The sequence below is a fragment of the Rana temporaria genome, chromosome 12 (assembly GCF_905171775.1).
Source record: "Rana temporaria chromosome 12, aRanTem1.1, whole genome shotgun sequence".
In the NCBI taxonomy this organism is placed as follows: Eukaryota; Metazoa; Chordata; class Amphibia; order Anura; family Ranidae; genus Rana; species Rana temporaria.
Window position 1 is genome coordinate 60,103,530 of NC_053500.1, and position 12,148 is coordinate 60,115,677.

At 46.1% G+C, this 12,148-nt stretch overlaps 1 protein-coding gene across 4 annotated transcripts in view; it reads right to left on the minus strand.

The window, feature by feature from the left end:
* Positions 1–919: 919 nt before the first annotated feature.
* CARD14 (caspase recruitment domain family member 14) overlaps positions 920–12,148 on the minus strand; it is a 164,867-nt gene continuing 153,638 nt past the window's right edge. For 3 of the 4 annotated variants that reach the window (XM_040331230.1, XM_040331228.1, XM_040331229.1), the window contains exons 21-22: positions 11,424–11,539; positions 920–1,679 (exon numbers count right to left, since the gene is read on the minus strand). In XM_040331230.1, coding sequence (XP_040187164.1) covers positions 1,472–1,679; positions 11,424–11,539 — 324 coding nt within the window. In that variant the 3' untranslated portion in view covers positions 920–1,471. The remainder of the gene's footprint in view (positions 1,680–11,423; positions 11,540–12,148) is intronic. The other variant, XM_040331231.1, reaches the window with a different exon arrangement.

Below are 12,148 nucleotides of genomic sequence, written 5' to 3' on the forward strand. Positions count from 1 at the left end.
AGTGATTTTGAGTTGATTACATTATTGAATAATTTTTATTATAATTATATTATTATTTATTATATTATAATTTATAATTTTGTTTTAAAAAAAAATGTCATACCCGGGATGCCCACATCCATTAGTTTATATCATGATAACTAAAGTGGACCTATCATGGCTCTATACATGTATATAGGAGTATAAAAAGGACCTGTTATGGCTATATTCATGCAATTAACCCCACAGTGGAGCGGAGAGCGGAACGGGAAGAGCGGTCGGGCGGCAATTAGCCCCACAGTGGAGTGGAGAGTGGAGCTGGCGGAATGGGATGGCGTGCGGGCAGGAAATTTGCTGCCCCCTTGAAAGTGCTGCCTGGTACAATGGTACCATCGAGTCCCATGGTAGGGCCGGCCCTGAGTGACTGATTTAGTTTTTTTTTGTATTGTTTATTATTTCTTTGTTTTCATCCGGTGATCTGGCCAGTGACACATTTCCTGTATTAAAGCGTCCCTACTCTGGATGAAAAAGAACAGGGGGCACTTTTATACAGCAGCATTGTCAGTCGGGGGGGGGGGGGATTGTTAGCTGTACGAACATATTTTTATATACAGTGGAACCTTGGTTTAAGAGGAACTTGGTTTGAGAGCGTTTTGATTTGCGAGCAACTTTTTTTTTATTTTTATTCTGACTCTATTTGCGAGTGTCGACTCGTGAGACGAGCAGAATTCAAGCTAAATAGGCCTGCAGTACCTCATTTGGCCTGAGGTACGGGGGCACAGAAGCCAAGCACAGCCGAAAATAGGCCGGCAGTACCTCATTTAGCCTGAGGTATGGGGGCGCAGGAGCCGAGAAAAGCCAAACATTGGCCTGCAGTACCTCATTTGGCCTGAGGTACGGGGGCGCAGGAAACAGGCCAAAGTGTCCTCAGGCCTTTTCGGCACTCTCTGGCGCCCACCACCTCTGGCCGCATTCGGTATTGCATCCCTTTGAAGTCTATGCGGAACAAATTATTTCCATTTCCATTGATTTCACTGATAAGACTTGCTTTGATATGCGAGTACTTTGAATTACGAGCATACTCCTGGAACCGATTATGCTCGTGATCCTAGGTTCAACTGTACTAACAAATTGAAGTGATGATTATTAAGTATCTTCTCAGCAGTGAGGTCCTTTACCAGAGAAATTAGCACTTATTGGATTCCCAAAACAGATAACAAAAGTTCACAAAGTACTTTCTCTTCCACAGCACAGCAGTCCTCAAAGGCAGAGAGCTGAGAGCTGACCGATCAGTTGTCATGTGATCGGTCAGGCCTCAGTCTTAGAGCAGGGTGGGACAGCTGCAGCATCATAAGGTTTACACTTCTCCTTTAAAATAGACTATATTCTTACTGCAGAAATACTGACTAATGAACTAATTTCAAGTAAACAATTGTTCTTCTAGTTTATAATGTGCAATCCTGAATGTTGTGAAAGTGCTGGAAATTAAAGTTCAGCAAGGCTGATTCTCCAGCCAGACAATGCGCTTTTGTTCATCAGTGATGGCGCTCTTTACTCTGCAGAGCAGAGATTCTGCGTCATTCCAGCTGTCAGGATCCACAGTTCTATAAAGACAAGGCAGGGCATCCAGCTCGGCTTCTTCCCTCTGGGCACACTCCAGTAGCAGGTCCTCACACTTTCCCCACCATTGCCGAGTTTTTCTAAACAATGCAGAAAGATATGTAAGAATGTATTCACATCTACAGTATATATCTATATTTCAGTTCTCTATCCCTAAGATCATTCCTTATAAATCACTATAATGATTTTCGTCACCATCAACTCTAGTATTGGAAATAATAATTTCCTGATTCCTAACACTTAATACAGGGATGCCCAACCTTTTGAAGAGCGGGGGCCACTTAAGCAACTTGGTTACCAGTCGCAGGCCACAATGATCGGAGCGGGCGGATGACAGGTCACGGCTATTCTATAGGCCCTCTGATCCACCCAGATGGAAGGGGACGAATTCCCTTCTGTTTGGATTGGAGGTAGGTGGCGTAAACGGACATCTGTCGCTCTATAGAGGTAAATTGAGGGTCCCATTTGGTCGGGCTGATCGTGTGAAAAGGGCGTAAGACTGCTTTCACACTGATGTTCTGCGATTTATCCACACTGCGGGTAAATCGTAGTTCACCTGTGTCTATCCTACGGGTTAGCTGAACTTTGCCATAGACTTCGCTTGTGGCAAAAGCCGGCGCTGTAGAGGACGCATCAGCTTATGGGGCTCTGGTCCGCAGCTGCGTTCTTCCTCTACCATCAGCTTCATTCACAACACTGATGCTGCGGTATGGCGGGTCGGCAACCTGCAATCTGGGCTTGCTAACCCACCAGTCCAGAACAGGAGGTCACGGGCCACATCAGAGGGCTCCGTGGGCCACATGTGGCCCCCGGGCCACTGGTTGGCCACCCCTGACTTAATAGAAAGAGGTGTATGTTTCTGTATATGCATTGAAGCGGCACAATGGGGATTTTTTTTATCCAAATATAATTCTCAATAGCCACAAAAGATATAAATCAACTCTTTGTGATCCAATGCCTTTGTAAACCCAGATTTTACCATGTAAAGTAGCGATGGCGTCATCATCACCAAGCTATTCATAGCCTATGCTGAAAGCAAAGCTGTGGGAGGGACCCTCTCACTACAGGCTGCCTGTGTTCCATCAGATTAGGCGACCTGTCAGAATTGGTAACGGAAGTGACGTTCATCTTGCTACACCCTGCACTCCTCTACAGTAATGATACGCCGAGAAGGGGACAAGCGGACATCTTGTTACACACCTACCAGAGTTTTGCATTTCACAGTTATTTTTAACACAAAACAGAGCTTATATGATTAAATACAGTATTTGGAAATCCAACGGATTGTTTAGATGTTAAATTTTAAGAGCAGCGGCAAACCTGCTGACCTCACAGGTTTTCTAATGCGACAGAACACCTCTGATTTTAAAATTCAACATGTAAACAGTCTGTCGGATTTCCAAATACTGTATTTAACCGCTTAAGGACCGCCGCATGACTATTTACGTCGGCAGAATGGCACGGCTGGGCACATGGACGTACAGGTACCTCCCCTTTAAGATGCCCAGCCGTGGGTCGCGAGCACGCCGCCGGCTGCAGTCCGCGGCTTCCTCCGAGACAGGCGATGGACGCGCTGCTCGGACTCGAGTGAAGCCACAACAAGAAAAAAAAAATGTAAGTGGGCGGCCACGGCTCCTCCTAACAATACTACGGTCACTGTGAGTGTGTTTGCTAATTTCTAGCGTGCTGAGAGTCTTGAGTATTCCTCAAGGAAGTAGAGGAAAAAAATCTGTTTGTTTTATTCCACAGGGGTCTGCCTGGGCACGCTGCTGGCTGCAGTCAGTGCATGTAATTGACCCCAGCAGCATCGCCATCACACCCCCCCCCCCCCCCAACAATGGAGGAGGCCATGCAACTTGCAGGGAGGAGGACCTGTCCTGCTGAGCTGGCAGCTGCCATTGGACAATGGCTGAGGTGGGAGACTCTGACCCCCACATGAGCATTCTATTTATTTCCCCCCCTGCTCTGGTGTGCTGCGACTGTATCTATCGCATACCAAGGATGATGGTATTGTTGGTGGGAATTTGGTGTTATAAAGGCCTACTCAATAAAGAGAGAATTGCAGGGAATTGTGATGAGAATTTTAAAGCAGAAGTAGTGCAGCTGAATGGGAGAATTATTCCAACTTTGCTACATTGGTCTTAAGTTTGAAATTCCTGTTTCAATTTCCTGTAATTCTCTCTTTATTGAGTAGACCCTATAATCTGATAAGTAGGCGAAGATTATGCGGAGTGGGTGGAGCTTCTGGGAAGTGAGTGTGGTAATTAATTAATAGCGGTGCTGCAAAGTGTCCCTGGAAATTTTTTCAAATGTTGGCAACTATGGGAGAGGTGAATGTTAACAAACCTTCCCCGTTCTTCCTAGTGTGGCTGTCAGTGATCGTCTGTTCCCTGTGTTAGGGAACGACGATCAGTGACATTACACGCACAGCCACGCCCCCTCCCCCCCCCCACAGTAAGAACACTCCCTTCGAACACACTTACCCCCTACAGCGCCCCCTCCTTGTTAACCCCTTCACTGCCAGTGTCATTTTCACAGTAACCAGTGCATTTTCATAGCACTTTTCGCTGTGAAAATGACAATGGTCCCAAAAATGTGTCAAAAGTGTCCGCCATAATGTCGCAGTCATGAAAAAAAACACTGATCACCTCCATTAGTAGTAAAACAAAAATGCCTTAAAACTATCCCCAATTTTGTAAACGCTATAAATTATATGCAAACCAATCAATAAATGCTCCATTGCAATTTTTTTTTTTACCAAAAATTTGTAGAAGAATACGTACCGACCTAAACTGAGGGGAAAAAAAAGTTTAGATCTTTTTTGGGGATATTTATTATAGCAAAAAGTAAAAAATATTGCATTTTTTTTTAAATTGTCGCTCTATTTTTGTTTATAGCGCAAAAAATAAAAACCGCAGAGGTGATCAAATACCACCAAAAGCTCTATTTCGGGGGAAAAAAGAACACCAATTTTGCTTGGGAGCCACAACGCACAACTGCGCAATTGTCAGTTAAAGCGATGCAGTGCCGAATCGCAAAAAGGGGCCAGGTCCTTTACCTGCATATTGGTCCGTGTCTTAAGTGGTTAAGCATATAAGCTCAGTTTTGTGTTAAAAATAAATGTGAAATGTAAAACTCCGGTGGGTGTAACAAGATGTCTGCTTGCCCCTTCTTGGTGTATCCCTACTGTGGAGGAGTGTGGGGTGTAGCAAGATGGCGGCGACGGAACGTCACTTACGATACCAATTTTGACAGGTCGCCTAATCTGACGGAAAACACTTGCAGGAAGCAACAGAAGGGGCCGGATACAAGACCAGCCACCCTGTACAAGGAGAGAAAGCAGCAGTGACAACTCTTTATTACAGGAAGTGAACTAACAGCATCATGAAGGCCAAAAAACACACCAAATATCCCAAGCTTTGAACCTCTCACAGAGCACTGTTCAAACCATCATCAGAAAATGGAAAAAAAAAATGGCACAACTGCAAACCCACCAAGACATGACCGTCCACCTAAATTGACAGGCCGGCAAGGAGAGCGTTATTAAGAGAAGCAGCCAAGAGGCCCATGGTAACTCTGGAGGATCTGCAGAGATCCACAGCTCAGGTGGGAGAATCTGTCCACAGGACAACTACTAGTTGTGCACTCCACAAATCTGGCCTTTATGGAAGAGTGGCAAGAAGAAAGCAATTGTTGAAAGAAAGCCAAAAGAAGTCCTATTTGCAGTTTGCGAAAAAGCAATGTGGTGGACACAGCAAACATGTGGAAGAAGGTGCTCTGGTCAGATAGGAAACAAAATGTTAAATTTTGGCCTAAAAGCAAAATGCTATGTGTGGCGGAAAACAAACACTGCACATCACCCTGAACACACCATCCCCACTGTGAAACATGGTGGTGGCAGCATCATGTTGTGGGGATGCTTTTCTTCAGCAGAGACAGGGAAGCTGGTCAGAGTTGATGGGAAGATGGATGGAGACAGATACAGGGCAATCTTGGAAGAAAACCTGTTATGCCACGTACACGGTCGAAAATTCCACCAGCAAAAGTCCGATGTGAGCTTTTGGTCAAAATTCTGATCGTGTGTATGCTCCATCGGACTTTTGCTGGCAGAATTTCCAGTAGCAAAAGATTGAGAGCAGGTTCTCTATTTTTCAGACGGGAAAAATTTAGATCGGAAATTCCGATGGTCTGTGGCAATTCCAACATGCAAAATTCAGTCTAATGCTCGGAAACAATTTGACGCATGCTTGGAAACATTGAACTTAATTTTCTTGGCTCGTCGTAGTGTTGTACGTTACGAGTTCTTGATGGTCAAAGGTTGAGAGAATTTTTGTGTGACCATGTGTATGCAAACCAAGGTTTTTCCGACGGAAAATCCGATCGTTTGTACGGGGCATTAGAGTCTGCAAAAGCCTTGAGACTGGGGCAGAGGTTCACCTTCCAGCAGAACAACGACCCTAAACATACAGCCAGACCTACAATGGAATGGTTTAGATCAAAGCAAATTCATGTGTTAGAATGGCCCAGTCAAAGTCCAGACCTAAATCCAAATGAGAATCTGTGGCAAGATTTGAAAATTGCTGTTCAGACGCTCTTCGTCCAATCTTTTGCGAAGAATGGACAACAATGTCCCTCTCTAGATGTACAAACCTGGTAGAGACATCCCCAAAGAGACTTGCAGTGAAATGTGCTTCTACAAAGAAAGGACTCAGGGGGCTGAATATAAATGCACGCCACAATTTTCAGACATTTATTTGTAAAAAATGTGAAAACCATTTATAATTTTCCTTCCACTTCACAATTATGTGCCACTTTCTGATGGTTTATCACATAAAATCCAAAAAGTTTTTGGTTGTAACATGACAAAATGTGGAAAATTTCAAGGAGGTATGAATACTTTTTCAAGGTACTGTAAATGACAAAAAAAAAAAAAAAAAAAATTATCCCAGTGCCTGTGCAGGTCCAGGTTGTTCAGACACTGATCTGCCCCTATGCTGCACATAATTCCTACAAAGTTACAATGGACAGTCTAATCACGAGGGGAAAGGAAATTAAAGAAATGCTTCCTCCTGTCTGCATTAGACTTACCCCATCTCAGCCTAGGAAAAGTCTTACTTAAAGCTCAAGAACAGCTTTTTAAACGGTAAAGATTTTGAAATAATCTAAAGCTTTAAAAGTTGAACTTCAGGAATTCAGCCACTTTGTAAAATCTGCTGGCTTACTATGGGTTAAGTCCAGGGCCGCCATAAGGGGGATACAGGCAGTACACCTGTAAGGGGCCCGGATGGCAACCCCCTTTTTTTTTTTTTTTTTTAAGGTGGCTCCTGGAGGTCCCCAGGGCCTCGGATGGCAACCCCCTCTTTTTTAATACATTTTTATTTATTTACCGTATTAATCGGCGTATACGGCACACTTTTTTGCCCTGAAAAACAGGGCAAAATCGTGGGTGCGCGATATAAGCCGATACACGCTTCCCGCGCTTTGTTCGAACCACTGCGCCGACATATACCGAGCGCAGTACACTCGGGTATAGTCGGGCAGGCTCGGCTCCTCTCGCAGGCACGTCGTGTGCGTCCTGTACATCGTTTACGCGAGAGGAGCCGAGCCCGCCCGACTATACACGAGTGTAAATGAGAACAAAGGGAGGAATGGGATGTTGACGGTGCTGAATAGAGTAAGTTCTAAGATAGTTAAATTTTATAGTAATTTATTAAAATATCTTAGAACTTACTCTATTCAGCACCGTCAACATCCCATTCCTCCCTTTGTTCTCATTTATTATACCCAGGGATGAGGTGCGATCTGTATATTTGTGATTGATTGGATCATACTCCTTTTTTCAACTATACACGAGTGTACTCCGCTCGGTATATGTCGGGCGCAGTGGTTCGACCAAAGCGCGGATCGAGCGGGGATGACCGCAGAAGGACGCCAGACCGGACGAGGCTGCCGATGGACAAGACACCGACGAGGGGCATCCAAACTAAGTATTTTTTTTTTCCAGGAATCTTCCTTCAAATTCGGGGGTGCGCACTATACATATATATATACACATACATACATACATACATACATACATACATACATACATACATACATACATACATATATATATAGCGCGCTACCCCCGGAGGAGCCGCTGGTTGTTTGGGATCGGCGTATTAGGCCCCATGCACACGAGAAGCAAACTCATCTAAACACAAGTTTTCAAACGCAAAAAACGGCGTTTAAAACGCCCGTTTTTGCCGCGAATTTCGCGGCGTTTGCGTTTATAAGCATTTGGTTAAGAAACATCATAAGACCCTCCCTAAGCTCAAGAAACAGTATTATTTAACCATTTCAGCTATTTTGTGAGACCAGAGCAGCTGAGAGAGCAGCAGTGTACGTGTATTTAGCGTGTCACTTGCCACGTCACCTGCCAAGTTGTGAATTGTCCACTTGCCACGTCATCTGCCACGTCACCTGGCCACGCCACCTGCCACAAGTTGTGGATTGTCCACTGGCCACGTCACCTGGCCACGTCACCTGGCCACGTCACCTGCCACAAGTTGTGGATTGTTCACTTGCCATGTCACCTGGCCACGTCACCTGCCACGTCACCTGGCCACGTCACCTGCCACAAGTTGTGGATTGTCCACTGGCCACATCACCTGCCACGTCACCTGCCACAAGTTGTGGATTGTCCACTGGCCACGCCACCTGCCACGTCAACTGGCCACGTCACCTGCCACAAGTTGTGGATTGTCCACTGGCCACGTCACCTGCCACATCAACTGGCCACGTCACCTGCCAAGTTGTGAATTGTCCACTTACCACATCACCTGGCCACGCCACCTGCCAAAAGTTGTGGATTGTCCACTGGCTATGTCACCTGCCACGTCACCTGGCCACGTCACCTGGCCACGTCACCTGGCCACGTCACCTGCCATAAGTTGTGGATTGTCCACTTGCCATGTCACCTGGCCACGTCACCTGCCACGTCACCTGGCCACATCACCTGGCCACGTCACCTGCCACAAGTTGTGGATTGTCCACTGGCCACGTCACCTGCCACATCAACTGGCCACGTCACCTGCCAAGTTGTGAATTGTCCACTTGCCACGTCACCTGGCCACACCACCTGCCACAAGTTGTGGATTGTCCACTGGCCACGTCACCTGCCTATGTCACCTGCCACGTCACCTGGCCACGTCACCTGCCACAAGTTGTGGATTGTCCACTGGCCACGTCACCTGGCTATGTCACCTGGCCACGTCACCTGCCACAAGTTGTGGATTGTCCACTTGCCACGTCACCTGCCACGTCACCTGGCCACATCACCTGCCATGTCACCTGGCCACGTCACCTGCCACAAGTTGTGGATTGTCCACTGGCCACGTCACCTGCCACATCAACTGGCCACGTCACCTGCCAAGTTGTGAATTGTCCACTTGCCACGTCACCTGGCCACGCCTCCTGCCACAAGTTGTGGATTGTCCACTGGCCACGTCACCTGCCTATGTCACCTGCCACGTCACCTGCCACAAGTTGTGGATTGTCCACTGGCCACGCCACCTGCCACGTCAACTGGCCACGTCACCTGCCACAAGTTGTGGATTGTCCACTTGCCACGTCACCTGCCTCAAGTTGTGTATTGTCCACTTGCCACGTCATCTGCCATGTCACCTGGCCACCCCACCTGCCACAAGTTGTGGATTGTCCACTGGCCACGTCACCTGCCGCAAGTTGTGGATTGTCCACTTGCCATGTCACCTGGCCACGTCACCTGCCACATCCCCTGGCCACGTCACCTACCACAAGTTGTGGGTTGTCCACTTGCCACGTCACCTGGCCATGTCACCTGCCACAAGTTGTGGATTGTCCACTGGCCACGTCACCTGCCACAAGTTGTGGATTGTCCACAATGCAATGCAAGCAATTACATTTTTTTATGTTTTTTTTATGGTTTTTCATCATTTGCCATCATTTTTGAGATTTCTAATGTAAAAAAATAGGTCACCTTTAAAAACGCCTATAAACGAAATCGCGGCAAAACGCCGGTACCGCGATTTGCGTCTAAAACGCGAAAGCTGAAAGTGTCTGAACCCAAAATTTTGGGTTTGAAAAAACGGCCCTAAACCCAACTGCTTTGAAACGGCAAAAGACGTGATTGTGTGCATGGACACATAGGATAACATTAAATGTGTTCAGGGGCAGTTGAAAAAAATGCCCAAATGCCTCTGAACTCGAGTTTAGCAGCGTCTCGTGTGCATGGGGCCTTAAGTTACCTTTAATCGTTGTGTAGGGGTGATGGTAGTGAGTAGAGTAGTAAACAAATGTCCAATCAGCGAATAAGGTTTTCTGAATGCTTTATTTCTCGGTCCAACACGACCAACATGAGGTAGACAGAAAAGGTTGATGAAGTAAGAGAACCTTTCAGTATCAGGCCTGGATAAGAGGAAAGCAATCCTGCTCTCAGTAGTAGTAGTTACAGTTCGTCGCCACTCCTGCCAGAGTGGGTGAAGTGCCTCCGGACAGACTCCTGCCACAAGCCTGGCAGCCGAAGCGTCACCTTAAGGTTATGCGAAGGAACAAGTCCCTGCCACGGACTTGGCTCTGATTATATTAAATTAAGATGCCAGATAAGGCCTCTGCCACAGGCTCAATGCTGACAATGTGGACAGCAGAGCGAATCCTCCCAATGAATTGCACCAAGGTCACCGGTTGACTGTTGAAGTGTACCTGTCAGTGTCCTGGTCACCAGATCCCTGATGGTTCATTCAAGTCTCTCAGACAACCTGCCTCCGGGTTCTCCTTGAGCCGATCCCCCACCGCACAGCACGTAGCCTAGGATCTCTTCAGTATGTCACTTGGGCCCCTGGTAGCATCAGTCGCCCCAGGCCATGAGGGTCCAGAGTCAGGAACTCCGCATTTCGCACGACCCCAGGCAAGGTAGTCCATAGTGGTGGGGCCCGTGATGTGTGCGCACACCCTAAAGGTGGGTGCCGCACCCGGAATCCGCGAAGAACCAAGAACAACGGCTTCCGCCACAGAAATACTCCTCCCCAGCATGCCCCGTGAGGGAAAACTCCTCTAATTGGCTGCTAGGAAAAATCGGCTCTGCCTGGCCCTCTCTGGTGCCACCTGCCGCCCAGGGATGGTACCACATCCCTAGAACGCAGTCTGACCCACAGAACAATCCAGATTTGACGACAGCCAAATTTAACATAATTCGGAATGAGAGCAAATTATCTCTATTATTCCCCACTAACTTTAGCGTAGTGCCTTTACTGAAAGTAAGGGGGCGCTACATTTAATTTTTTTTTTTAATATATATATATATATTCTCTGCTCCATGATTCCTGATGGCGGACCTGGTTAAGTCCAACAAGGTGCATGTCACCTAATAGACTAGGAGTACAACTATCACTACACTCTTAAAGCTCTAAAAGGAGACATTCTGTCTTCTCATACATGGTATATATGCTCCCACCTCCCCACTGCTGCGAATGGGTTCACATAATATAAAGTGCTTTGTGATAGGGCAAAAGAAAGGGAGGGGCAGGCACAGCGGCTTCATGCAACTTGCAAAGAAGGTCCAATGTGGAGCACCAGAAGTATAGTGATAGCTATAATCCCAGTGCTCAGTAAATGCCAATTTAAGAGATTAGCCCAATTTAACCCCTAGTGATCCAAAAAAATTCAAAGTGTCAGAATTCCAGAAGTTCAGCTTTAATATCAGGGTCAGTGTTAAAAGTAAATGGTATTATATGGAATTTCTATATGTTTAATGGCTATTGTCTTGTTTACAGATCGTATAATGGTAAGTATTAAATGTCACTTACTTAAGTTTTTTGGAACTCTTCTCAGTCAATGGGATGTGCAGAATAATGGGATAGATACCCACACGAATCAAAGCAGAGAGACAGGATAGCCCAAGCTCTAGAAGGCAGTGTGCATTCTGTAGTATAATAAAGAGGATAGAAATGATAAGCTTTTTATTATATGTTTCCCTAGGACAAACTCAATTGCACATACAGTAGTTCCCAATCAGACATTCTGTTCCCCATTGTAGCACTTATGGATCCTAAAAAAGGGTTTTCTACTACTGTGATCTATGTATTTTGAACAATCCAGGGTAAAAGTTCCATATAATGCCTACAGCAAATGGATTAAGCTGGAATCATGAAGTTGAACTCCAGGCATTAGTGTTTTTATGCCAATGTATGGAGATGAATGGCATGTCTATAAAAATGATGTACTGCATTACCTGCAAGTTGCTTTTTGCAAGTCTCAGGGAAAGACTATAGTCCATTAACTGTCTGCTCCCTATTTCTATATTCACATTTCTGATCATTTGATTTCTTGAAGATAAAAGCTCCCTGCATAGGGCTTTAGATCTGTCCAGCCTATGGACACGTACCCATGATGACTCTTTAGGAGTCTTGCTTGTATAGAGTAAACAGTAGTTGATATGCCCAGCCAATCACTCTTTTCAGTGAGGCTGTGCCCATCCACATAATCTCTTATGTTCTAGGTCTGCTGGGACATGTGTCGGTGGGACCTTTAC